The sequence below is a fragment of the Squalius cephalus genome, assembly GCF_949319135.1.
Source record: "Squalius cephalus genome assembly, chromosome: 22".
In the NCBI taxonomy this organism is placed as follows: Eukaryota; Metazoa; Chordata; class Actinopteri; order Cypriniformes; family Leuciscidae; genus Squalius; species Squalius cephalus.
Window position 1 is genome coordinate 4,735,928 of NC_137143.1, and position 25,641 is coordinate 4,761,568.

The following is a 25,641-nucleotide window of genomic DNA, read 5'->3' on the forward strand; positions in this document are numbered from 1 at the left end:
AGACACTCGGATTCGATTCCATGGTGCTTTCAAGTACAACTTTCAGTCTGTGAGGTAAACTAAACACTATTGGCTATTTGAAAGGGGGGAGGCATTCAATATATCCCGCCTTAGCTTCCTGTTTCAGTGGAAATTATGTCAACGCATCATACAAAGCTTCCAAGGCACTTCAGTGGGCCTTTAAGCTAAAAGACATTTAAAACATATTTACACAAAGAAACTCAATTTGTTTTTAGTGTCTTTTGCATTTTTTAATTACACAACTCAAAAACTTTAACTATTAAACTCAAAATCATGTGACTTGTGACTCAAAATCATTGAGGCAAGCTCACTCCAACGGCTAGAGTAATGTCTTCTATTGAACAGTAGGGGGCAGGGCTCAGTTCCCATCTTGCACAGTGGCAGAAATAAATCAAGTATAGGGCTTCAAAGTTAATGAGGAAGCATGATCACAACGAAGATGATCACAAGAAAACATGTGGCAGACAATAGAAGACAAATGACTGAACAAACTGAGGGCTATATATACACAGTGCAAACAAAGAGCTAAATGAAATGCAGGTGAAACAAATCAGTATCCATGGAAACAAACTGACACACTAGGGTTGTGTCAGAAATTGCCCACTATACCCTTAAATAGGGCACTATTTGAGGGGACAGCCCTTTGTCGTGGTGTCCAAAACCATAGTGGACATTATTGAGTGCTCTCATTCAATCCCACAATGCATCGCAATAACTAGTGTGCAACTAATGTACGCTCAACGGCTAGAGAACATCCATAAAGCACTGTGAGTCGCATAAATTCCCGCGTATGACCAGAAGATGGCGCACGGACCTGAATCATCCATCCATCCTTTTTCAAACCACACGTCCAATGTGGTTAAAACGTATCATATCATACCATATCCTCTTTGTAATTGATTATTATTTATTTAATTTCATGACAGAGTTCAACACAAATCTTTTCATCTTACTACTGGAGCTGCCAGTTTGAAGTTTTTAACTATTAAACAGAAAGCAAACTATGCAAAAGCGGCAGCTCTTGTGGTGCTATCATTGCCCTACTTCACTCACTCACTTTCATTCTCTCCTTCAAGGGAACAATATTAGTGGACCAAATAGTGAATGAGTGTAGGGGGTCGATTTCAGACACAGCCACTGGGTCAATTAACAATGACGAAGAACACAGGCAAACAGAACAGAACCAAACCAAAACAGAATAGAATATACAGTATAGAATATACATAGTACAGTATTATTGTTATTAAAGGTTAAAATTAACAACTGATTAGTATACAAATACATATAAGGACATTTTTATGAAGTTATATAGCCTAACCTTTCAGTGATGTAAGTTGTAATAATTGCATAAGACATGATACATTTCATTAAGTTGTTCTGTGTTTCAACAGGGTTGATTGAAGGCTAAACATTAGGCTAACATGTTGTCAATAGCTGAAATTATGTTCAAAAATTATAACTGAATACCAACACAAGTACTGAATCAAGGAATTCTTTACAAATTTGTGGCAACGATTCCAAGAATTTTTAAAACTAAGTTTCGCATGAGAATGTTGGTGTTTGTTGGTTAGTTGGAGCAGGAGAAAGTGCATCATCTCTTCTTCACTCGCTCTGCGCTCGATTACAGTAAACCACAGGACGGTGAGGACACCACTGCGCGCGCTTGACTCAACTGACTCCAGTCAGCTCCACACATTACTTCATCTCTCGACACCACTGGAGCTCTTTGCAGACTGGGATTATGGCTCACTGGTTGCAATATACAATATTTCTGACTGCTGTTCTACGTGTATGGTCATCTACTGAGACGAGCAGAAAACGAGAGTTCACGGAGGCACAGGTAACAAATACCTGATTTAAATGCATGTTTTATTTGAGGTTTTAGGTCCTTAGGCAACACATTTAAATATCTGAAAATACCATCCTATTGTTAACTCTTATTTAACTCAAACAACAACAACAACAAGAATTTCAAATATGTCGTTACATTGATACAGGTCTAAATAAAGATTAAAAAAAAGAAAGCATTTGCGTTGGATGAATGCATAAATGTACTTTTGAAATACTTTAAAGTATCGTTAAATAAGTAAAGAGTTATACTTTTACATGAATCAAACAGCCAGACAACGCTAAAATCATACAGACTTAAAAAACAAACAAACAAAAAACAGGAATCCTGAATGAATCTTAGATTACGGGAAGTTGTTGAGACAGTCGTGATATATTTTTGGCAAAACTCTTCAAAGTTTCAGAATGAAATGAATTCTATCTATTAATACTATTAAAATGTAATTTATATATGCCTTGATGAGCATGCCTTTATTTTTATTTTTTATAGACATATTCGTGTTTTTAGCACACGGTTTTTAAACTAGATGTTTTATTAATATTATTCTAGATTGTAGATTACTTATTGTAGATTGAAACAACAACAACAAAAAAATCTCAAACTATTCTTTTGTCTGAAATTTCGTTGTGTCCATCACTTGTGTTAACTGCTATCACAAAAATATGATAATATTAGAAGTTTAGTTTGGAGAAAAATTATAATTAAACAAAAAGATTTGAAGCAGAACTTCTGACTTAAAATGATTAGCCACAGTTTGCTGGTTTTGACAATACATCTTTAATATTTTAACATTCATAACGTTCATTAATGATTAATGGGGTAGTTTTTTGTTAGACTGCATATATTTTCACATTTCATAGATATACCTGAGGCGGTTTGGATATCTAGATACTCCACTGAACCCGGAAGCTCAGAAAGATTCCAGTGAGAGGGATATGAAAGTGGCTGTTAGGTAAAATCAATGTTGTCATATATATATATATATATATATATATATATATATATATATATATATATTTTTTTTTTTTTTTTTTTTTTAAATATGCATGCTCAAATACTTGATTTTACTACAGTTTACTAGCGACTTCATCCTAATTTTATAAAATTCTTGTGGAGCACACTCACATTGTAATCTCTGTCGTGTCGTCTTTGTGAAAGTCTCTTTCAGAGGGTGTCAGGGCTGTCAGTCACTGGAAGCCTCGACAGAGCTACTCTTCTTAAAATGAGGCAGCCGCGCTGTGGCGTTGAGGACCCCTTCAACCAAAAGTCTTTCAAATACAGGCGATTTGGTGGTGGGTGCCTATACTTCCAGATTGTTTAATAATACAGTCAACCTCCTTTATTACTAAATCAACATTTTCTATGAACCCTTTCTATTCATAAGAAAAGGTCATCTTAATTGCGATGCATGCACAATGCCTTATAATATGTTGTATCATCTTGTATCATGATTACACAAAACAACATTTCACATTATTATTATACTTGCCTATTTGTGTTTATAACTTTGAAGAGTACGATGATTCATAACACATGACTTAAACGTTATACTCACCTAAGTTACAACAGATTGTACAGTTGTAAGAATGAGTTGTGCATTTCCAGTGACAGTCCTGAAAGCCAGTGTCAACACCTTAAATTTAATTCTGGATGCAATGTGGGCCAGTTATTATAAGACTTAATTTAGGCTTTTATTCACATTACATTGATCAGCGAACCAGCTCAACCAAACAAACCTCATTGGTTCTTGCAGAAGCTCAAACGTGAAAAACAATAATAAACAATTTAATATGGTCATTTACAATTGATGCAGTAAAGGATAGAATTGAATGGTATAGGCATAACCAAAGTAATCAACTTTGCCCTTTACATGGAGAAAACAGCTGTTTTTGGTTTGTCTTTCTTATTTCGTAGGATTTTGGCAAAAGAAAGACTTGACATATCGGATTTACAGCCACACACCAGATATGGGGAAAAGCGCAACACAGACAGCCATACGCTCAGCCTTTAACTACTGGAGTGAGGTCACCCCACTCAGCTTTAAAGAGGTCAACTCTGGGCTTGCTGATATCAGAATCTCATTTCACAAGAGAGATGGCTGTCCTTCACCTTTTGATGGTCCTGGTAAGTAAATCTCACCAAATGAATCGTATTATTAATATAATATTAAAAATGATATATTACAAAACATAATGGAACATGATACAATTAAATAGTGTTTTATATATTTTACTCCTGTCATGGCGTTTTACAATTCAATGAGATCTAATGTTAGACACCATCTGGTCACAAAGAAAACATTCTATATAGAATCTTAAAGGCTTCTGTCAGGCGCTTCATAATATATAGAAGCTTTCAAACCCATTATGGGGTAATTTTATGGATTTAGTTTTAATGAATTATTTTTTTTATTTTTTTTTATTTAGATTAAATTGTATTCAATATTAGTTAATAGTGGCTGAAGTATCCTGCATTACGGACCATTATTCTAAAGTGTTACGTAATAATCTTTTGTTAGGCCATGTTCTTGCCCATGCTGAAGCCCCTCCATCAGGAATAGTTCACTTTGATGAAGATGAATTCTGGACTGAAGGGAAGTATTATGGTTCTAATCTGCGCATCGTTGCGGCTCATGAGATCGGCCATGCTCTTGGCTTGGGTCATTCTCAGTACAGTGGTGCTCTTATGGCAGCGCACTACACTGGTTACCAAGCTAATTTTAGACTGCACATTGATGATATCAGAGGAATCCAAGCCATATATGGTGAGATAATCAAGTGAATTAATAAATAAATGAATGTTTGCCGATGGATATAACTGTCTTTGCTAATTACTCTCATGAATTCAGGTAAAAAGATCTCCAGTACAACTACTGCTGATGATATCTATGACAAAACATATCCCACTACCATGGCCCCATTCCCCAGGAGGGATGTGCCAGATCCATGCAGTGCTAAACTTGATGCTATAATGCTGGGTGAGAAAACCGTGCCGTTTAACAGTACACATGACCTCAGTTCATTCAAGTTTATCAAATGCAGTAGTTCAAAAACTAATTATATAATGAAACATGTTATAGAAAATGTTTTAAAACAGTAATTATTTGTCTTAGGTCCCTGGCGCAAGACGTATGCGTTTAGTGGGGATTATGTGTGGACGGTAACAGATATGGGCCATAACTCTCCAGTCAAAATAAGTCTGCTATGGAAGGGGCTGCCAGGAAACCTGAATGCAGCTGTATATTCCCCAAGAACCAACAAGACATACTTCTTTAAAGGTAGATCATTCTACATTAAAGTGGTGTTTTATATGCTTTTTAAAATGTTTTATTGAAAATTGTTGGAATTGTATTGGAGCCATAATAATGAATGTAATACAGAAGGAGCTTTTTACTCACAAAAGTCCAATGGGAGAAATGGGAATTCCCAATATGGCAGCTGTAGTCCCACCTTACAATTAAAACTTGTCAACTTGATTTTATTTATATACAGTAGTGCTTTATAGTAACTAAAGGCAACAATGGCAAGGAACCAAAACTCTATCAGGTGATACACTGAAAAAAAAAAAATTGGTATAGAAACAATTTTCCCTCAGAAATTGCTAGTAAATTTTGCAAACAATTACAAAGAAATGGCAAGTGATACATGAAACACATGAAATTTTGAAGTGCAAAAACTAAAATAGTATTTTATTGTAAAACGTACTTTTTGTTTTGTAACTTTTGGCTCTCTAGAGGTTAAAAACAAAACTGCATGCATTTTGCAGAAGAACATTGTTTTGGTTTTTCTGGTTTGTGCTTTGGCTCTATGTGACTGTGCGGATGAATATTTTTATCCTACTGTTCATAAAACATTAACTAGTAAGCTTAAGAGATATAACTTTACCCATTAATAGACACAGTTCTTCCTTGAAAATAAATTCCAGCACAGCGCTACAACAACCATAATAAAATCTAGATGCTTTACAATCAGCTCTGTTAGAGAGCTACATATGACAATTTATTTGTTCAATAAAATACATCACTCACCTGTTGAGTAATAAAAACGCCATTTTACAACATTTCAAATCCCTCAGTTCTCTCCATCACCTAAAGCGAAGCCAATGTTGATTCTCGTTTTATTACGAGCTCTGTCGCGTTCTCTTTTTGCCTGCAGACTCTCTCCTCTTGTCACGTCTAGTCCGATGAAGACGAAAAAGTATCAAATAAAACAAAGTTTATTAAAGAACTCAAATGCAGGTAATTCATAGAAAGAGCAAACAATATGAAACAGTGTGCTATGCACAAACAATACCAGACAATGAGGGAAAGGAAGTAAGGAACTTAAATACACAATGGTGATAAACATAATGACAAACAGCTGTGATGATTAATGATTGTCCGTGGAAACTGATTGTTGGCGGGAAACTAGAACAAAGAAAACAGGTGACTGAAGAGAACCAAACTAAAAGTCCATGAAAATTAAACTAACAGAACATAACTGTGACACCTTTATGCGTTTTTAGCGCAATTTTCCACCGGACGAAATTGCGCTTGTTAACTCATGATTTCTGTTCTGTGCGTCTGTGCGCACCAATCTTGCACTTCTATCTACTCCTCAACCAGACCACCTAGAGACTTCGGGTTTTCGGCATTATGTTAAGGAAGGTCTAATCTCGGGAACGCACAAAAAAAATCCAGGAAAAGATTTACTATCTCTTAGTGTTGTGATCCCATGAGGTGAGAAAATTGCGCTAAAACACTCACTGAGTTTTTATTACTTGTTTTTTTTTTTTAATGGGCGATTCCTCTGAGTTTGGAGATTTAGCGGCTCCATGCCAACACTTTTTGCTCGTGGTGACAACTAACCTCTGCCACTTCCACACCAGACACGCATCAAAGTAGCCGGAGCAACTTTTCTCTATTTATGGATATGACGAGACACACACGGACGAGTGACGCAAGTACACAATTTTCCTTGAAAACCATCCTGCTAGGTCTAAAATATAAACATTTATAATAGGCTTACCATAGTGAATCAGGGTAAGAGAAAAACATTTTTGGAAAAAGGATTGATGATGTATTGACTGATTTTTAATTTTGAACAAAAAAAAAAACTTTATGAACTTCAAAAAGTCATCTTTTATGGAGTAGTAGTGGAGAAAAATAACAACCTTGGGAGAAACCTAGCTCAATGGAGGTCAGGGGGTTGACTATCATAATGTGGTAGTTGATTTCAAGCTATGGTATAATTAAAAATGGATGGTATTTAGCTTTAAATGATAAATACTATTGATAATGTAGTTTGACCAGTTTGTTGGGGTTTGTGCTGAAGTTGAAGAGGATTGTGTTGTGGTCAGAGCTGGTCATAAAGAAAACATCTGTCCTGGGTACAGACTGGATCAGATTAAATCTGGTAACCTGGGGATGAGACAGTGAAACAGACAGGCAGTGTAAACATAGACTCCACTTTTATTATTCTGCTGCTCTAAAGCAGTGCAATAATTTGCACAATAATCCAGGATTTGTGTAAAGGGATTAAGGGAATGAGTTATGTGTATGCTTGGTTAAAAAGTTGGGTCTTTAGAGTTAAACTAACAGAAATGTCTGCTCCCCAAACACTGCTAGCAAGGCTATTTTAGAGTTTAGGAGCTAAATACTAAAAGTATGTACAGTACCAGTTTGTGTGTGCTCTGTGTTTTTGTGTTCTGTTTCTGTTGTGTCTAAGGATTAGTATTTTTGATGTATCATAGATTCTTAGTTTACATTTTGTTTACATTGTTTCCGTTTTCTTATCCTGTGTTTTGTTCCTGGCTGCATCCAAAATCACATACTTCCCTACTATATACTTGGCAAAAAACAGTATGTGACAAATGAAGTATGTCTGAATTCACAGTACTAATAAAAGAGTGCATTCTGAAGTGTGCATAAGATGGACACTTTACTATCCCATGAGGCCATATTACATGATAATGACAACATGGTGAATATAGTACGTCCAGATTACATTCATACTACTCACATTCATACTATATAGTACATATTTGTTTAGCGGTCGTGAAGTAATAACTTACGTGATTTCGGATGCAGCCACTGTTTCTACTAGTGTACATTGTTTCTGATTATGTTCACCTGCGTCTTGTTTAGTTGCTCGTTATCTCTTGTATATATAGTCCTGTTTCAGTTCATCTTTCTCAGTTTGCTAGATGTTGCGTTCTTCAGTATTTGATAGTGTTGTAGCCGAGAAACAACAGTGTATCCATCAAAACCCAGATTATATTCTATGGTCTTGCGTTTGGAGATTTTTGGTACAATAATTAAATTCAGCAAGTCCGGCCGCGGTGGCACTTAACCCCTTCCTTTTCCCTCCTGTCTGTAGACTAGGAGGGCTTCCGAGGCTCAGGGTCCAACACAATCTTGGGTCGGGGCCCTGATGATCCGGGAATGGGAAGTGCTTAGCAGGCTGTGGGCGCCGGTTGGTCTCAGCCGCTGGGCAGGGCTGACATGCTGGCGGCGTTGTTTTAGCTGGCTGTGGGGTCAACGCTTTCTTTGGGTGACATGACGTCGAACTGGAGTGCTTTGGCAGGAAGTGTTGCATGGCCTGCGACGACTTCTGACCCTCTGTGAAACGCTCAGAGAATCCCTTCACCGCAGGGCCGAAGAGACCAGCGCTCGAGATCGGGGAGTCCAAGATGGCAGCACTGTCTGCATCCTTGATCTCAGTCAGGTTGAGCCAGAGATGGTGCTCTAACACAACTAAGCTGGCCATGCTTCTACCTATAGCCTGGGCAGTGGTCTTCGTGACGCGCAGGGCAAGATCAGTGTGCAGAGATTTTCACCGCGAGGGACGGTGTTGCTCTCCGGCATAAAGAGATCTAGCCGTGAGTGCAGAGAGGAAAGTGGCAAACTCTCGCAGGAGGCCCTGCATGCCACGCAGTCGGCGCGTGACATTTGAAACAACGTCACGTAGGAAATTTGCTCTTTAAAGTGCTGCCGCAGCAAGCACTTGAGATAGCTCGTAAAAGGATATGCGTTCGTCGGATAGCCGCAGGAAAACGGCGAATCAGAAGATCGGCGCCAAGTTGCTGTAAGCAGGAAGGCCGCCGTCCGCTGCACTGCAAAGCAGAGTCGCTCGTTCCGCTGCTGGGGCTCGTCGACGGCGAAGGCTTCAAGGAGAAGTCAGCGAAGACGTGTCGATCGCTGAAGGAGATTAAATCTGATTCCTATGGCGAAATGGGCAGTTTACAGTACCAGTCAAAAGTTTGGAAACATCATATTAGAATGATTTCTGAAGGATCATATGACACCAAAGACTGGAGTACTTGCTGATGAAAATTCAGCTTTGCATCACAAAAATAAATTACATTTTAAAATATATTAAAAAAGAGAACCATTATTTAAAATTGTAATAATATTTCATAATATTACTGTTTTTTTGTTTGTTTTTTTTTAAACTGCAGGCTTGATGAGCATAAGAGACTTCTTTCAAAAACATTAAAAATAGTAATGTTTCCAAACTTTTGACTGGTACTGTATATAGTCAGCAGCCACGCCCATTGTGGCGCGCTTCGGTGCGCACGACTCAGGAAGCGTCCTGATAGGATCGCGCTTCCTCACCGCTTCGCCATAGGTTCCCGCAGCTCCCGCAGCCCAGCCAATCAGCATGCTAGACAGCTCTGCATTGTGCTGGCTGTGCAGCAGCACTGCGTTTTAAATTAAAGGCTTCAATATTCTAGAGAAAAGGAGTTTTCCCACTGCGTATAGCTACGCAATACGAAGTGAACGTTCTCGAAAGGGAACTGTAGTTTAGTATTCCTCCACCTGTGCTCCATGTTCTTGGTTGCCCTCTTGAGAGTGTGCTAGTTATATCATGATGCCTCTTTAGCCATAGAGGAGACACAGAAACCAGGGCGCTAGAGAGGACAGAAACCATGCTTACTGTTGCAGTGTCAAGTTGGTATGCTGTAGAGTTGAGACAGATCTGTAAGATTATTAATAAAGTGGTCAAAGGAATAGTTCTACCAGATTAGTAATATGGTGTGTATCTTCACAAATGAACAAGTTTAATGAATTTTAAAGCATAAAAACAATCGCCAGAAGTAAAAGCTAAAAAAAAAAAACCCAAAAAACAATAAAAACCTGCCAGAAGTAAAAGGCTGCACCACGGTCGCATGACTTTAATGTCTTTGTTGTAAACTTTTTCAGCAAAACCAGGAGACGTTTGGGATCACGTTCAAGAAGTTATTCTTTATTGAGGACGTTGCTGCAGTTCTTCCAAACAGTCTGAAGTACATAATTGTTCATGGTGTCTTATAGGCTTTTTAGGAGGAGGGACTTTTGAAGGTGGAGACAAATTCAAACAAAGCATGTAAATGAGTATACAGGTTTAGGTAACACACCCTAGACTGAGGGTCTGGCCAATCCTAATTCAATCAGCATAACAGTCTATTGCATTGCAAATTGCATAGACGAATCATTCGTGTGCTAATCCCATCAGTCTGAGTGAAACTGGGACTCCAAGAGCCATTAAAGACAATAAGGAGAAAACAGGAATGGCAACTTTGCTGAGCAGAATCATTATCTTACCCTTAAACGCTAAATACAATATTCTTTACCGTGATGTTATGTAAGGAAGCATATTTGAAATAGATTCTTAAATTTGGAATCCTTCATCACCATCACAAAGCTTCCCACAACTCACTCACTCACTCTTTATTCTAACATCTACAAGTCAGAAAGTTTGAGTTGGAATAACTGGCAAGAGCACGATGATAAACACTATGAGGCTTTGAAAGCGACTAGTGAGTAGATGAGTTTATCTGTTCAGCAATCTCTGTAGTCCCGTTTAAACACTTGTTAACAAACGCATTTTTCAAAACACGTAAAAGCTTAAATAATCACGAGTGGGGTATTACTGATGTGTTTTATGTCATAGGTTGAAACATGAAAATGTCTTGCCATTTACCAACCTTCCCTTCTTACAGTTAAAAAAGTCTTTAAGTAATGTAACGGATGGCTCTTGGGCAAATCAAGTGCAATAAAATAAATACAAAATTAAAAAATAAATAAAAAATAAAAAAAAGTTTGGTGTGAGCAAAAATTCATGGAGAAAAAAAAAAACTGGACTGTGAATGGTTAATGAACGCATCACTACTTTTTTGGAGGGGAAGTGGAGGGTCAAGTAATTGGTCAAATGATTTGTGTGGTAAACCCAGTAACATTAGGCCACAAGTGCTGTTGATTGAGCTTAAATTGTACCAAACTGAATATTCCCAGAGAATGTCTAATTTGGCGAGAAGTTTCACTCTCACTACACTTCCGGCTTCTGAACTGGTTGCAGTTCCACTCTGATTCCATATGAGGGCGCTCACAGGACGAGTGCAGAATGAATGGAGGTCAATGGCGGTATACCCCTCAAAATCCACTTTTCTCAGGATATAATTTTTTGTCTAGTAATTTGAATGTTGTATTCGAAAGGAGATGCAAAGAAATTACACATTGCTGGGTGTTAGATTTTTTAGAGTCACTTATTTGCTTTAAAAAGTCTTTCAAAATGTCAATTAGCAGAATGCTAGCGTGTTATGGGCAACAACAACTCAACCTGTAAGAAATCAAAACGACATAAGTACTCGTTCATTCAACTTTCAACCTAAAATCCATGTTGAACTTGCAAAATCTACAATAAAACCTGAGATTACTCAACGGCGATCGGGTGAAAGAGACAAATTTAGCTGTCTAGCCCCATTGACTCCCATTCATTTTGCACTCATGGCGATCGCCCCCAGTGGAACTCTGGTGGTACTACAACCAAAATTCGGTACAATAGGACTTAATAGGGAGTGGGCAGGCTCTCCGTAGACGGGCTCTGATATTCCTTTAAAACATCTTGCCTGATCTGATGCACAACTGCAGCTTTCATACACATGTTCATTGGATAATTTATGTCAGTACTTAACTGAAGTATTTTCTTCTACCCACCTCTCTGTCTCAGGTGAAAAAGTCTGGAGGTTCACAAATTACCGCCTTGACTATCGATACCCCAAACCACTAAAAAGAATCCCTGCCAACATCAACGCTGCATTGTACTATGAGAAGAACAAGAAAATTTTCTTCTTTAAGGTATAGTGAGATTTTAACATTATTATACACAACCTATGCTTAACAGAAAACAAATCATGATGAATTCATAAGTCCTCAAAAAGCTCTATCTATATAAACAAACTCTTTTTGTTGATAGATGTTTTCTGTTTAGCTCAGCTCCATTCATGAGGACACCATTTTGTCTTGTCTTATTTACACACCTGAAATCACCACCTTGCATGAACTGAACTTATGCTGTGTCTCAAATCATTTACTCCTTCACCAATATTTCTTAGCAAACGGGGGTTATGTGCAACAAACTTCCGGATTCTGTAAAACAGGTTGCTTGCATCGCTTCCGGTTCAGGTCTTTTAAATGTGCTTCATTAAAGCTGCAGTCCGTAACTTTTTTGGGTTAAAAAAGGCTGTTAGGCTATATTGCGTGTGAGGATGTTGGAGGTGGAGATTTATAGCCTTTTCTCACTGCACTTGATATAAACTTATCAATTTGATGGCGGATCCAGAAAGGTTCAAACGACAATCACCAGTGACAACTGGAGATTCACCCTGCATTTTCTTTTGTAAAATGCAAAAGACTTCGGACTTCGGAGTGGCTACAGAAAAAAACAGACTGCAACCGGGCCCATGTGAAAACAAGGATAAATATCGGAAGGACATTAAATGTAGTCACGCAATGCTGATGTTGTTAACATTAACAATTTGAGAACAAAGTATAATTTGCACGGTTTGACGTGATATGATAAGCGATCGTTAGATTTAATTAGCGCGATTTACTGCAATGCTTTTTTCCCCTTAGTTGGGCAGAACAAAAGTGGATGTTACTTACTTGTTCAGACGACATCTTCCGGTGAAAATTCTTATGTTGGTCATTCTTCCAAAAAGTTGAATCTGTGATCCCAAATGACAGTATCCACACCGGCGACGACTGACAGCCGCACATTCTCCTCAAAACATTGGATTCATCCGCACTGTGCCGTGCCAAGGCACAACCCACGGAAAGTTGATAATTCCGCGAATAACTGCAATTGCAGATTGCGAACAGAGATGGCGACAAAGAGGAAAAACTACGGACTGCAGCTTTAAATATAGAGCTGTTATAAAGATGAGCATAACCGATGTCCATCGCATATGCAGATTGACATCTAAAAGTTTTATATTTTTCTTCTTCTCACTAATATTTAGATATTTTTATATTGAATAAAAGAGCAAAAATAAAACTAGGCTAGCTGATAACCTTAAAAGTCCATAGATATCGCCGTCATACTGTTCTTACTGCCGTTCTCTGACAAGCGCAAACAATGAGACCTCTTTTTCTATTTGTTCATGTGACATAAAGCCTATATCCTTCCCTATATTGCTCATGGCAGTTAAGCAGACATTCCCAGAACTTCCGGGAGTCTCCCGTCCCGCATATTAATAGCAGCTCCCTGACACCCGCAAATCATTTACAGTATCCCAAAAATTGAACAAGAAGCCCTGTTTCCATCTGGTATTAAGATGCGTTTTGGGTGATCTGATCACCAGTGGTCAGCCAAGATGCACTACTGTATACCGTATATAGCTAGTATTATCAAAGACTTTATAGTTGGGCCCTGTCCCAAATGGCACACTTCATGTGCACTTGCGTTCTTGTGGACTTACAATGGCCGCTGCATGCACGTGTCCGTTAAAAGGATAGTTCACCCAAAAATTTAATTTACCCCATGATTTACTCACCCTCGAGTCATCCTAGGTGTAAATGACATTATTCTTTTTAGACGAACACAATCGGAGTTATATTAGAAAATGTCCTTGCTCTTCCAAGCTTTATTATGGCAGTGAATGGTTGTTTTTGTTTTGAAGTCCATAAAAAAAGCATCCATCCATGATAAAAGTAAATCCACAAGGCTCATGGGGGTTAATAAAGGCCTTCTGAAGTGAAGCGATGCGTTTGAGTAAGACAAATCGTCTGCCGGAAGCTAGTTATTTTAGTTGGATAAAGTTTTAAATATGGATATTTTTCTTACACAAACGCATCGCTTCACTTCAGAAGGCCTTTATTAACCCACCAGACCCGTGTGGAGCACTTTTATCATGGATGGATGCACTTTGATGGACTTCAAAACATAAACAGCCGATCACTGCCATTATAAAGCTGGGAAGAGCCAGGACATTTTTTAATATAACTCTTCTGAAAGAAGAAAGTCATACAGTATACACCTAGGATGACTTGAGGGTGAGTAAATCATGGGGTCATTTTTCTATTTGTCTATAAGTAGGGTCAGGGGCGTAATTTGTGGGGGGGTTGGGGGGAGATAACCCCCCCAATATTTAAATCTATGCATTACAACCCCCCCCAATATTTATACCATGATCACATGAAAAATATGCAGACCCAAACTTCAACCCCCCCCCCAATGTTCAAACCAAATCTACGCCCTTGAGTAGGGTGTCCTATTTGTCATTTTAGGTTTCCCATTGCGGTCGATACGTGCTCTTGATGCGCATATATTATATTATACAGTATTATATTATATTATATATGTATTCATTCGTAAAATTTTGATTTCTAAAACTTACAGTATGTTTCATAGTACATTGATTTCTTATACTGTATGTCAAAATTTGATTTCCCAAATTAAAATTTTTTTTTTCAGGGCTCAGGCTATTGGCAGTGGGATGAGATGGTTTATAATGACCTCAGCATTTATCCCAAACCCATTTCCCGTCTGTTTACTGGCATCCCATCAAATCCCGATGCAGCTTTCACATGGACCAACGGGAAGATGTATTTCTTCAAGGACGACAGGTACTGGCGCGTGAATGAACAACTCTCTGCTGATTCTGGATATCCACTCAGCAAGCGTGTTCGCTGGATGAGATGCAGCTAATCTGCCCCGTCGTGTGCCTTTAAACTCACTGAACGTTCAAAGCTAAAGTGTTAATGACATTTTGTTATTTATTATCAAAAAAAGTTAGATAGTGTAGCTTTAACTATCATTTTTGTCTGATGCTTTAATTTCTTTGATGAAAACACAAGATACTGAATACTGAAGTTCATTTGGTCAGCATGAAGTCTGTTAAAGCTACAGATACATTGAGAATACACTAAGAGAGTTGAATTCATTTAAGCATCTACATTATGCATCATGCACATTATATTGTATGTACTGTATGTCTAAAAGAAGGCCTAAATGATTTCATTTCAAACATACATGCGTTTAAAAGACGTCTAATAGCCATCCAAACACAGCCTAGGCTAAAACAAGGCAAAAATAGTGAAAATGTAATAGACGGCTAACCATAGCCCAAGAACTGACTAGTCATCTAGACCATGAACATGTCAAAGAAATTAAATCAAACACCTTGTAATCACTGTTGACTTTGCTTACATGATGGAATATCAAACATCTCGCAAGTTATTTTGGCAAAAAAAAATGCTTTTTTTTATTTAGTACAGTCCTGAATAAGATATTTTATATAAAAGATTTTTAAATTGATGAAAATTACCCTGTTCAAAAGTTTGCATATGCTTGATTCTTAATACTGTGTGTCGTTACCTGGATGATCCATGACTTTTTTTGTTTTATGATGGATGTTCTTGAGTCCCTTGTTTGTCCTGAACAGTTAAACTGTCCAATGTTCTTCCAAAAAATAAAAAATAAATCCTCAAGGTCCCACAAATTACTTGGTTTTCCAGCATCTTTTGCATATTTGAACCCTTTCCAGCAGTGACTGTATGATTTTGAGATCTAACTTTTCACACTGAGGACAATTGAGGGACTCAAACACAACTATTGAAAATTTTTGAACAGGATGATCAGGGTAAATTGTACTTGTTTTGTCTTCTGGAAAACAATTAAGTATGTTCTGTAGCTTCTGAAGGGCAGTACTAAATGAAAAAATATTATCTTTAAACAAAATTTACACATCTACATCCTGTTCAAATGTTTTCACCCCCACCTCTTTGTTCATGTATTCAATTGAGTTGCTTGGAAATATGTTCTGTTTTCTTTGTATAATTGTAGTTTAATTTTGTTATTTAATACACCACACACAGCAATTTGTTATTGTTGCGAGTTCCTTGAATAGATATGTTTATATTGCAATATATTTTAACACAACAAAAATCCAATATATTGTGTAAAAAGATTTGATTGTATTGTCAAAGCAGCAGCACAAGGGACAATTTGTACAGTTTGATTTGTTACATGTCTGCTGAAATAACAAAATTAATCAAATACAATCAACAAGCAAATCAACTTGGATGGATAGTTCCTCAACAGGCCTTCATTACTCACGATTTGTTGGGATTAATTCTCATCTTCTTTGCCATTCAATTACAAAAAGTGACCCTAGGTTTCCTAGTCCGTAAACTTTCAAAGGGGAAATTAAAGACCTCTGACTTTTTAAAAAATCTTTGAAATAATTTAATAAAACATAACAATTCCCTTCATGCATTTCTACATGTCACTTGTACAGAATATAATGTGTGATTATTAGGAATAAATTAAACAAAATCATTTTGTATGCAGAAAAGATTGCATCTTTGTATACATTGTATATTTTATATACTATATACTAAGATGCTTTATAAAAAAAATGGCAATAATAATTTATCACTAGGTCTTCATCTATTCAAACACACTAACTGTATAGTTATAAATATACCACTTATATCTCTCAAATTTGAGTTTATATCTCACAATTCTAACTTTATTTCTCACAATTCCAAGTTTATCTCACAATTTTAATTTTATACCTCACAATTTGTACTTTTTTGTCAGTTTTGAGTTTATATCTCACAATTCTAATTTTATTTCTGCCAATTCCAAGTTAATATCTCAAAATTTCTGACTTTTTAAAAAAAAAAAGAAAACTTCACAAACCTGTTCGATCAATCTGAACTCCTCACACATCAGCTACTGAAATGTGCTAAAGTTTTGAGTGCAAGATGATGTATAACAAGATGCCACCAACATCCATTACAAATGGTTGTAATTTATCACTAGGTTGTCTTCATCTTTTCAAACACAACCAATAGTTAGCCTATAAATATCCCATAATTCTGACTTTTTTTCCTTACAATTTTGAGTTTATATCTCTCAATTCTAACTTTATTTCTCACAATTCCAAGTTTATATCTCACAATTCTGACTTTTTTCGGACAATTTTGAGTTTATATTTCAGAATTTTGAGTTTATATCTCAAGATTCTGACTTTAATTCTCCCAATTCCAAGTTTATGTCTCACAATTTTGAGTTTATATCTCGCAATTCTGACTTTATTTCTGGTTGTAAATGGTTGTAAACTATCGTACTAGAAGAGATAAATTATATAAAGGTGAACCAGGAAATCAATTAAGAATTAAATAATTTTACCAAGATGAAAGTCATGAGCTCTCCATGAAGAAGAGTATAAAGAAGCGTGTCTCAAAAGCTTCTTATTATTGAAATCTGTAATAGGCTATAGCACCTATAAACTCTGTGCTATAACTGCTATAATAGTGTGGCCAGATTTTAACAGCTTGTGGCAGTGCAAACCCTCTTTTCAGCATTAAAACAAATACTGTCTGGATTTACCAAAGACACAGCCATGACTATTTTTGCGGCTGACCTTATTGCATTTGTAGGAGTTTTCCTTTCAGACGCAAAATTTATGGGAGGAGTGTTTAAATGAATCATGCAAGGTGATTTACTAATGTTTGTGGTTGTCAATTTGCAATTTGGTATTATGATTATTATTATTATTTTTGACAAGCTTTAGAAGTCCTACACTTCCTTATGAAAAATAAGTGTGCTATTAGTATACTTAATTTAAACTAAAAATAAGAAAGTATACTTTGTGTACTTTATATGCACTTCTCAGAAATATTGGCCACTTTATGTAGGCTACTTCTCAGAAATATATTAAAATTGCACTTAAGTATGCTTGACTTGTACTGACAGAAAAGCGTAAGTATATTTGGCATACTTAAAAGTATAATTAAGTATTCTAAGTACTATACTTGGCTTGTAGTTGTTTACTCTTTTGATTGAGTAGCCATTAAACACTTTTAACTGCTAAAATGTGGGCAAATTTAGTCCCAAGCAATATTGAAATAGTATACTTACAAGTCCAGTACATTGATATTAATATACTTACTACATAAAGTAGACTTAAAATATACTTGAACATTGCTTAAGTATACTTCATAAAATGAACTTGAAGTAGCCATACTTGTTTTTCGTTAAAAACAAAGGTTCTTATTTGCCGTTGTTCCATTAAGAAACTTTGACATCCATTAAAACTTTGCATTGCACAAATGTTTCTTTATAGTAATAGACGGTCCTTTAGATATTCTTCAATCAAAGAAAAAAATGTTCTTTTAATAACTGTTCACAGAAAATGGTTCTTCGATGTCATCGCTGTGAAAACCCCTTTGAAGCCTTTATTTTAATGGTTCATCTGGGATTCCCCAACCTGACAGGTCCAACTGGTTCCTGTTTGTTCGGGATCATGAAATTATATATTCCAGGTGTACATGTTTTCTTTCCACATTGTTCTTTTCAGTCATTGCTAACAATGCCAAATGTTTCAAATCAGCCTTGTTGCTGAATTAAAGATGGTACAGAAACATTGCATTTAAATCCTCTTACATTATGGAACAGACATAATGTTTGTAATAGAATTTCTCAAGTGTATTTTCAGCATGTGTGATGAAGATATGACACGACCATGAGGTTTCGTGCTGGAGCCTAGAACAGAGTTTGCTGCCAATGCAGTAAATGTTCTCACTGTACCAAATGACTGAATGTGTACTGTAGTTGACCTATTTACATATTATTGACGTAACTGTACAGTTGTAAAATTGAGAGAATTAAGAACCAAAACGGGAAAAATGAGTTTCAATGATTTCAACTACAGACAAACATCATTCAAATGTTAGTGAAGGGCACATGGAGTTTTAGACGGCATTTTTCAATATTCTGTGTCAAAACTTTGGTGTCCATGCAAAACGGCTCTTGTTTAACCAGTGCTAAAAATGCAACATCTCTGAGAGCAGCTTACATTAAACAAGAGCCACAGTGTTTGATTTCATTCCATCATGCTTTCATGATGCAGTCACTGTCACACAACTGGCTTCACGAAGAACCGTAAAGAACCATATATAAATACGTATATACATAACTATGTGTTATCATCATCATAACAAGAAATGCTGTTTCTAAATCAGTGGTCCTCAACCAATACTTTTACATTTTTAAAGGGTTGTGCAAAATTCACATTTACATGATGTTTAAACATAAATGTGTGTCGGCAGTGTGTGTACACAGCCACTCTATAATGGTATAAATCCACCCACTCCTCTTTCTTTAATCCCCATAAATCATGAGCAGAGTCTCAGAACAAGCCGTTTGCAGATTCTAGAATATGTGAGTCACAAATGCTTAAGCCCCGCCCACGACTGCTGACGGACTCAGCTCATTAGCATAGACCCGCCCACAGTGAGCTGAACACAGTCCGCCATGTTTATCTCATCGCCAGAGCATTTAACAACAGCATTCAAGTAAGAAATGTATTATTGAATTTGTGTTTTTATTTAGTTGTTTGATTCATATTAACAGCATATTTGGCTGTAGGTATGTATATTATGCTGCTATCACTTTAATACACAGATCTAATATAACATCAAACATGTGATTTCTTTCCCTGCTGTTTACGTTCACAGATATAACCGACTGTGTTTATGTGGTGTGTATTTGACAGTTTAAGCACAATAAGACTTGACACTCACGGGACGCGCCGTCTGACATCCAGCTTTCTGTGTGTGCGCGCTCAGAAAACCATATATTTAACAACTTTCATCACACTCAAATGTATCTAATATGATAAAACAGAGCTGTTACCCCACATACACATGACCGGAAGAAGCAGAAGCGGAAGCGGATGTGGCATAATAAAAGCTCCACTGTTCTCAAGCCGTGTGTCGCGCTTGTGTCTCATTAGCAATCGCTCCAGCGGCCTCGTTCTGCTCCAGCGGCTTTCATAACGTTAATAAATCTTTAATACATTACCGGTCATCCATGAATATGATTTCTGCCCGAGTCCATCGTATTCTCCACCGGTTGCAGAGGTGAAGACAGCGAGTCCCATGATTCTGCCAAATCAAGGCGTCATCAAACTACGCCTTTGTTTTGAATAAACGACCTCTAGTGGCGAAAAATTACATAGTGTGCCTTTAATTATACAATTATATAATAATAATTATAATTATACAGAGACAATAACATCCATTTGCTTAAACAGCATGAAAATATTGATTAAAAGAAACATCCAGATGAAGAGTGGACTCACAATGCGATCTTGTCTGCACTCACAAATACTCACTGAACGTTCATAATGGCCTAAAGAAACATCTAACTTAAACCTGAAGATACTTTACAAACATTAAAAAACGAATATTGCATTTTAATTCATGGTTATTTTTTTTACCACTCCATTATTAGCTTAATAACTTAAAATGAGTCTATAACAAACCAGCGCTTTTTTCGATTAACTTGCATGCAAGCAATTAAAGTTGCCACGATCCCAGAATTTACAGAAAGATCATATGTGGCATACAACTTATTATTACGCTCAACAGATCACTTAACCAAACTTAGTCAACTGATAGACCTATTACAATAAAAGCACATTTCTAATACAGGTTAATTATTTTAGAAGGTAAATATGCATATAGTATGTTTCTAGTTCTTAAAGATCTAGTTGTCAGAATAAACCCACAAAACAATAACATTAAATAAACTTTTAAAATGAGCATTCATGATGTTCTCTGGGCTTTTAAAGGGGTGGTTCAGGATTTTGGACATCGGACCTCATTTACAAGTTAGCCTGTGTGTTATTTATCAGTGGAGACAGTTTTCAAAAATGTTCACCCAGTCCTTCCAGTTACATTTCCAGTCCTAATAGTTTGATTTCTAACATTATTCTCTCAACAGACATTTACATCGATAGTCTGCCGTTATAATTTATTTGCTTTTGGTGTACTGTGGAGTGGGTAAAACTGTTTTTAAGGCTAGCAGATACCGTTGACTCGCGCTAGCCTAGCACCGGCGAACTATGCAACTGTAAGGACTGGGTGTAAATTTTTGAAAACTGTCTCCACTGATGAATAACACACAGGCTAACTTGTAAATGAGGTCCGATGTCCAAAATTCTGAACCACCCCTTTAAGAGGAAAGTGTATCATGAATTTATGCTTTAGTGTTTAGTTTAGTTTTTTTTTTCCTGGCTAAAAACATCAAAATGAGAATTTGAATGCGCTCCTTGACATCAGAACATCCTTTAACAAACATCCTCAGATCAGGTGGTTTTGCTCTCAGGTCTTTTATTCTTATACTTAAAGGGTAACTCTCGCCAAACTGCAACCTAGGCTCTTTTTGTTAATCTACCCGAGGCAAACTTTCATGTAAAAGCATAATTAGAATGGAAACGCCACTTTTAAGTTTGACCGTATTTTCGTTTTAGGTTAATTGCCTTTTGAATGGGAGTGACTGGGGCACTTCTATGATAGCATCAAAAATCACTATTTTTAAAACACTAAGAAGGCTCGACACAACATGAAACTGTGCTGGAAGTATCACCAGGGGCTCTACACATGAACTCTAGCATTGAGAACATTGTTTGTGTACACAGAGTTTACTAAAACTTGATCCTTCAGAATTAGTCAATTACAGGCCGATCTCGAATCTACCTTTTCTGTCAAAGATATTAGAAAAGGCAGTATCCTCACAACTGTGTTCCTTTCTTGAAAGAAATTATATCTGCGAGGATTTCCAGTCAGGATTTAGACCGTACCATAGTACCGAGACAGCTCTTGTTAGAGTCACAAATGATTTGCTCTTATCATCCGATCGTGGTTGTATCTCGCTATTAGTGTTACTCGATCTTAGTGCTGCATTTGACACCATCGACCACAACGTTCTTTTAAATAGATTAGAACATTATGTTGGCATTACGGGAAATGCACTAGCATGGTTTAAATCATACTTATCTGACCGTTATCAATTTGTAGCAGTAAATGATGAGATGTCTCATCGATCACAAGTTCAGTATGGCGTACCACAAGGCTCAGTACTAGGACCGCTGCTGTTCACTCTGTACATGCTACCCTTAGGAGATATCATTAGGAAACATGGCATTAGCTTTCACTGTTATGCCGATGATACTCAGCTCTATATTTCTTCAAAACCTAACGAAACTTATCAATTCACAAAATTAACGGAATGCATAGCGGATATAAAAAATTGGATGACTTGTAATTTCCTACTTCTAAATTCTGAAAAAACAGAGTTTCTAATTATTGGACAAAAAACTTCCTCACGTAATAATCTAGAATACTGTCTAACACTTGATGGCTGCTCTGTTAAGTCTTCGTCGTCGGTTAGGAACCTGGGTGTGCTCTTTGATACCAATCTTTCATTTGAAAGTCACGTGTCTAGTATCTGTAAAACTGCATTTTTCCATCTTAAAAATATATCTAAATTACGCCATATGCTCTCATTGACAAATGCGGAACAATTGGTTCATGCGTTCATGACCTCAAGGCTAGATTATTGTAATGCTCTACTGGGTGGTTGCCCTGCACGCTTAATAAACAAACTACAGCTGGTTCAAAATGCAGCAGCTCGAGTTCTTACCAGAACCAGGAAGTATGACCATATTAGCCCAGTTCTGTCAAAACTGCATTGGCTCCCTATTAAACATCGCATCAATTTTAAAATATTGCTGATTACTTACAAAGCACTGAATGGTTTAGCTCCGCAGTACTTGAGCGAGCTCTTAACGCATTATAGTCCGTCACGTCTATTACGATCTCAAAATTCCGGCCAGTTGATAATACCTAGAATATCAAAATCGACTGCTGGCGGTAGATCCTTTTCCTATTTAGCACCAAAACTCTGGAACAGTCTTCCTACCATTGTCCGGGAAGCAGACACACTCTGTCAGTTCAAAGCCAGATTAAAGACACATCTCTTTGACCTAGCTTTCACATAATACATTATAGACTTCTATAATTTAATGTTAGGCTGCATATAGTAGGTCAGCCGGAACCGGGAACACTTCCCAAAAATCCTGATGTACTCGTTACATCATGAGAAGAATGGCATCTACGCTAATTTTAGTGTCTGTGTTTATCCCGAGGTCTTCCCGCAGCCTGCCGGATCCAGGCCGTATCCAGATCTGACGAAGGACCTTCGCCTGGACCAATGACAACGCAGTGCTGAAGTGCCAACTAGTCTCTCCCTATGGAGGATCCCACTACCACTCTACAGATAAGGCGTTGTCGGGAAAATTCGTCTCGCGGTCCTACCCCAAAGCAACAAATAAAATAAAATTCCTTATCAAAATTTATAAGGAAAGACAAGTACTTTGTTTAGGCTTGGCTTGTAGGGAATTCCAAACCTGCGTATATTCAAACGCACATAACTATAGAACCCATTCTAAATGCTCATGTGAACGCCATCAGTGTTTCTCACAGGTTCGCGTTTAAAGTCTGTGTAGAGGGAATGGTGTCGTCTTAGCGGCCCCTCATTTAATAACAAATGATCATTGCGACGGAAGCAAATCAATTAAAACTAACTTTAGATGGAAATAACTTAACTCTGCTGTAAAGCCGAAACAATCTCTGTTACCTTAAATTATACGCTTATCTCTGTAGGATTGAGTGCGAAACAAACACAAATGAATCTTCCAGGTGAATTGTTCAAACATAATTTCTCACAGAACTGAACATTCCAGACACCAAATCACCAACCCCAGAGCCATAAAAGAAGGCTCCAGCCAGCCAGTCTCCGCTGACCAACGAAAACCCCCAGCTAAGAACTTTATGGCCATGCAAGCTTCAAAGAAGATGAGCCCAACTAAAAAAAAAAGAACTGGTCAATGTAAGATAGCTTGGAAAAGAATGATTGGCTCAGAGATAGCACAATTCAGCCCGATCAAGATAACAGCAGAAGCTGCTCGAGCCCACAACATTCCAGACCCCTCCTTAAGGACCTCTGATAGACCTCAGGGTGTAAAATCGTTTCAAACCACAGAACTGAGATTTTACCTATAACATACATAAAATCATTCAAGAACAATTTTCAATGGACTTATAGATCAAGCATCATGCAACGACATGATTCTATATTGTTCCGACAATAGATGGGTGTATCTGATATGCTTAGATGCCATACAATTCATGTAATTGTTATTATTGTTAGATGTTTGAATGAAAATGTGTTGTGTTTCATATCAATATTATCGTATGTTCTTAATTCAAAGGATGGCTTGATTGAAATCTGTGGAAAATGTTTCGGATTCTTATAATAGTAATAATGTCTTAGCTGTGGCCTCTGTACTCTTTGCTAGAGCTTAGAGAGTAAGGAGAGCACAGATAAGCTTGATTTATGATAAGAAGTGAAGAGAACGCCACCTCCTAAACAAAGACAGTGTCTAATTGGTTAGAACTGATCCAGGAGGCTGGGCGGACATTTGAGTTTAAAATCTTAACACCAGAACAAAGTTTAGAGTTTTTAGTGCAGAACCAAAAATGCAGCGGGAGATGAAGATCTAAGACCGACAAGTAACCATGTAAAACGCGCAGACGAAATAACCCAAATCAAGATCTGAAGAACATGGGTTAAACAGCTTCATTCAAGCCATCATCTACTCTTCTCAATTTCCTTTCTTTTCTTAGTTTCCTTTCTTTTCCGTTGTGAGTCTCGGTTCTAAGTTAAGTTTTGCGACAAGATTTCGAGCCACGTTTCTTCTGCAAAGCCAGCTTCAAACAAAGACTTTCATTCCGCCAGCACGCCACGTGGCTGACCACATGACCCAGACATCAGGCACGCGGAGACCAGCCAACGAACGGACCGGGAAAACCCTTTACACGCAACAAAAGGGAATCCCCAAAAGCAAAGACAAGCAAGTACTGCCTCCAGACTCTTAAACTGAACTGGTGTATTTGATACTGATTTAATAACCTAGGAAACGATAAAAGGGTTAAACTAATGATTGATGGTTCATTCAGGTTGTGTTTTATAAGTGCATAGAAACTTGGGATTACATCATCTCACTCTTAAACTCACTCTTAAAAACTTAATCTTTCCTTACTCTCTTTCTTTCTGCAACGCGTATGAATGTGTGTGTCTGTGTTAGATATTAGTTATGTGTTAGAATAATCAATAAAGTCTTGTTTGTATTCTAAAGAGAAATATTACTTGTGTTATTTTGCTTACAAATTTAATGTCTTAAACTTCTGATCTAAGTTACCTTGCTAACTATATAGTGTTTCACTATAGTTCGGATATTTATATCCGTTGCAGAGTTGATAGTTACAGCCAGTTCAAATGAACCGCGAACGAGTCATTTGCTCGGTTGTAATAAGTGACTCTTTTGAATTCCCTATAAATTAATTAATAATTCCTTTGAGCTAAATTGTAATCACTACAAATTACAAATATCCTACATTATATTGGTGGAGAATGATGCGGGAAGTTTAACCTAAAATTGTAAGCATATACAAAGTAATTATATTTTCATAGTAGCCTATGCGGAGAGATCCGAACCTCCGAGTCTGTGTGTATGACGTATGCAGCGCGCGCCGCGCGCTCTGTTTGAATGAATGTCTGTGCTTGAGCTGTTACTCTAGTCTAGTCTGCCTCCCCATTTTATTCTTTTTATTT

The 25,641-nt window shown here is 37.2% G+C and overlaps 1 protein-coding gene across 1 annotated transcript; it reads left to right on the forward strand.

Annotated features, from left to right (window-relative positions):
• The first annotated feature begins 1,672 nt into the window (after positions 1 to 1,672).
• mmp19 (matrix metallopeptidase 19) lies at positions 1,673 to 15,285 on the forward strand. The gene is made up of 9 exons (XM_079857915.1): positions 1,673 to 1,861; positions 2,731 to 2,822; positions 3,029 to 3,162; positions 3,785 to 3,994; positions 4,389 to 4,634; positions 4,719 to 4,847; positions 4,983 to 5,147; positions 11,839 to 11,966; positions 14,584 to 15,285. Exons 1-9 carry the CDS (start codon positions 1,763 to 1,765, stop codon positions 14,815 to 14,817), a joined length of 1,437 nt encoding a protein of 478 aa, XP_079714041.1. The 5' UTR covers positions 1,673 to 1,762; the 3' UTR covers positions 14,818 to 15,285.
• The last annotated feature ends 10,356 nt before the right edge of the window (positions 15,286 to 25,641 follow it).

What these genes read in the sequence shown, in the direction of transcription:
- mmp19 (XM_079857915.1), top strand. Translation starts at nt 1,763, where the DNA reads ATGGCTCACTGGTTGCAATATACAATATTTCTGACTGCTGTTCTACGT. An exon ending in ACTTGATGCTATAATGCTGG is followed by an intron (nt 4,848 to 4,982) that starts GTGAGAAAACCG and finishes TATTTGTCTTAG; the next exon opens with GTCCCTGGCGCAAGACGTAT. An exon ending in AGAAAATTTTCTTCTTTAAG is followed by an intron (nt 11,967 to 14,583) that starts GTATAGTGAGAT and finishes TTTTTTTTTCAG; the next exon opens with GGCTCAGGCTATTGGCAGTG.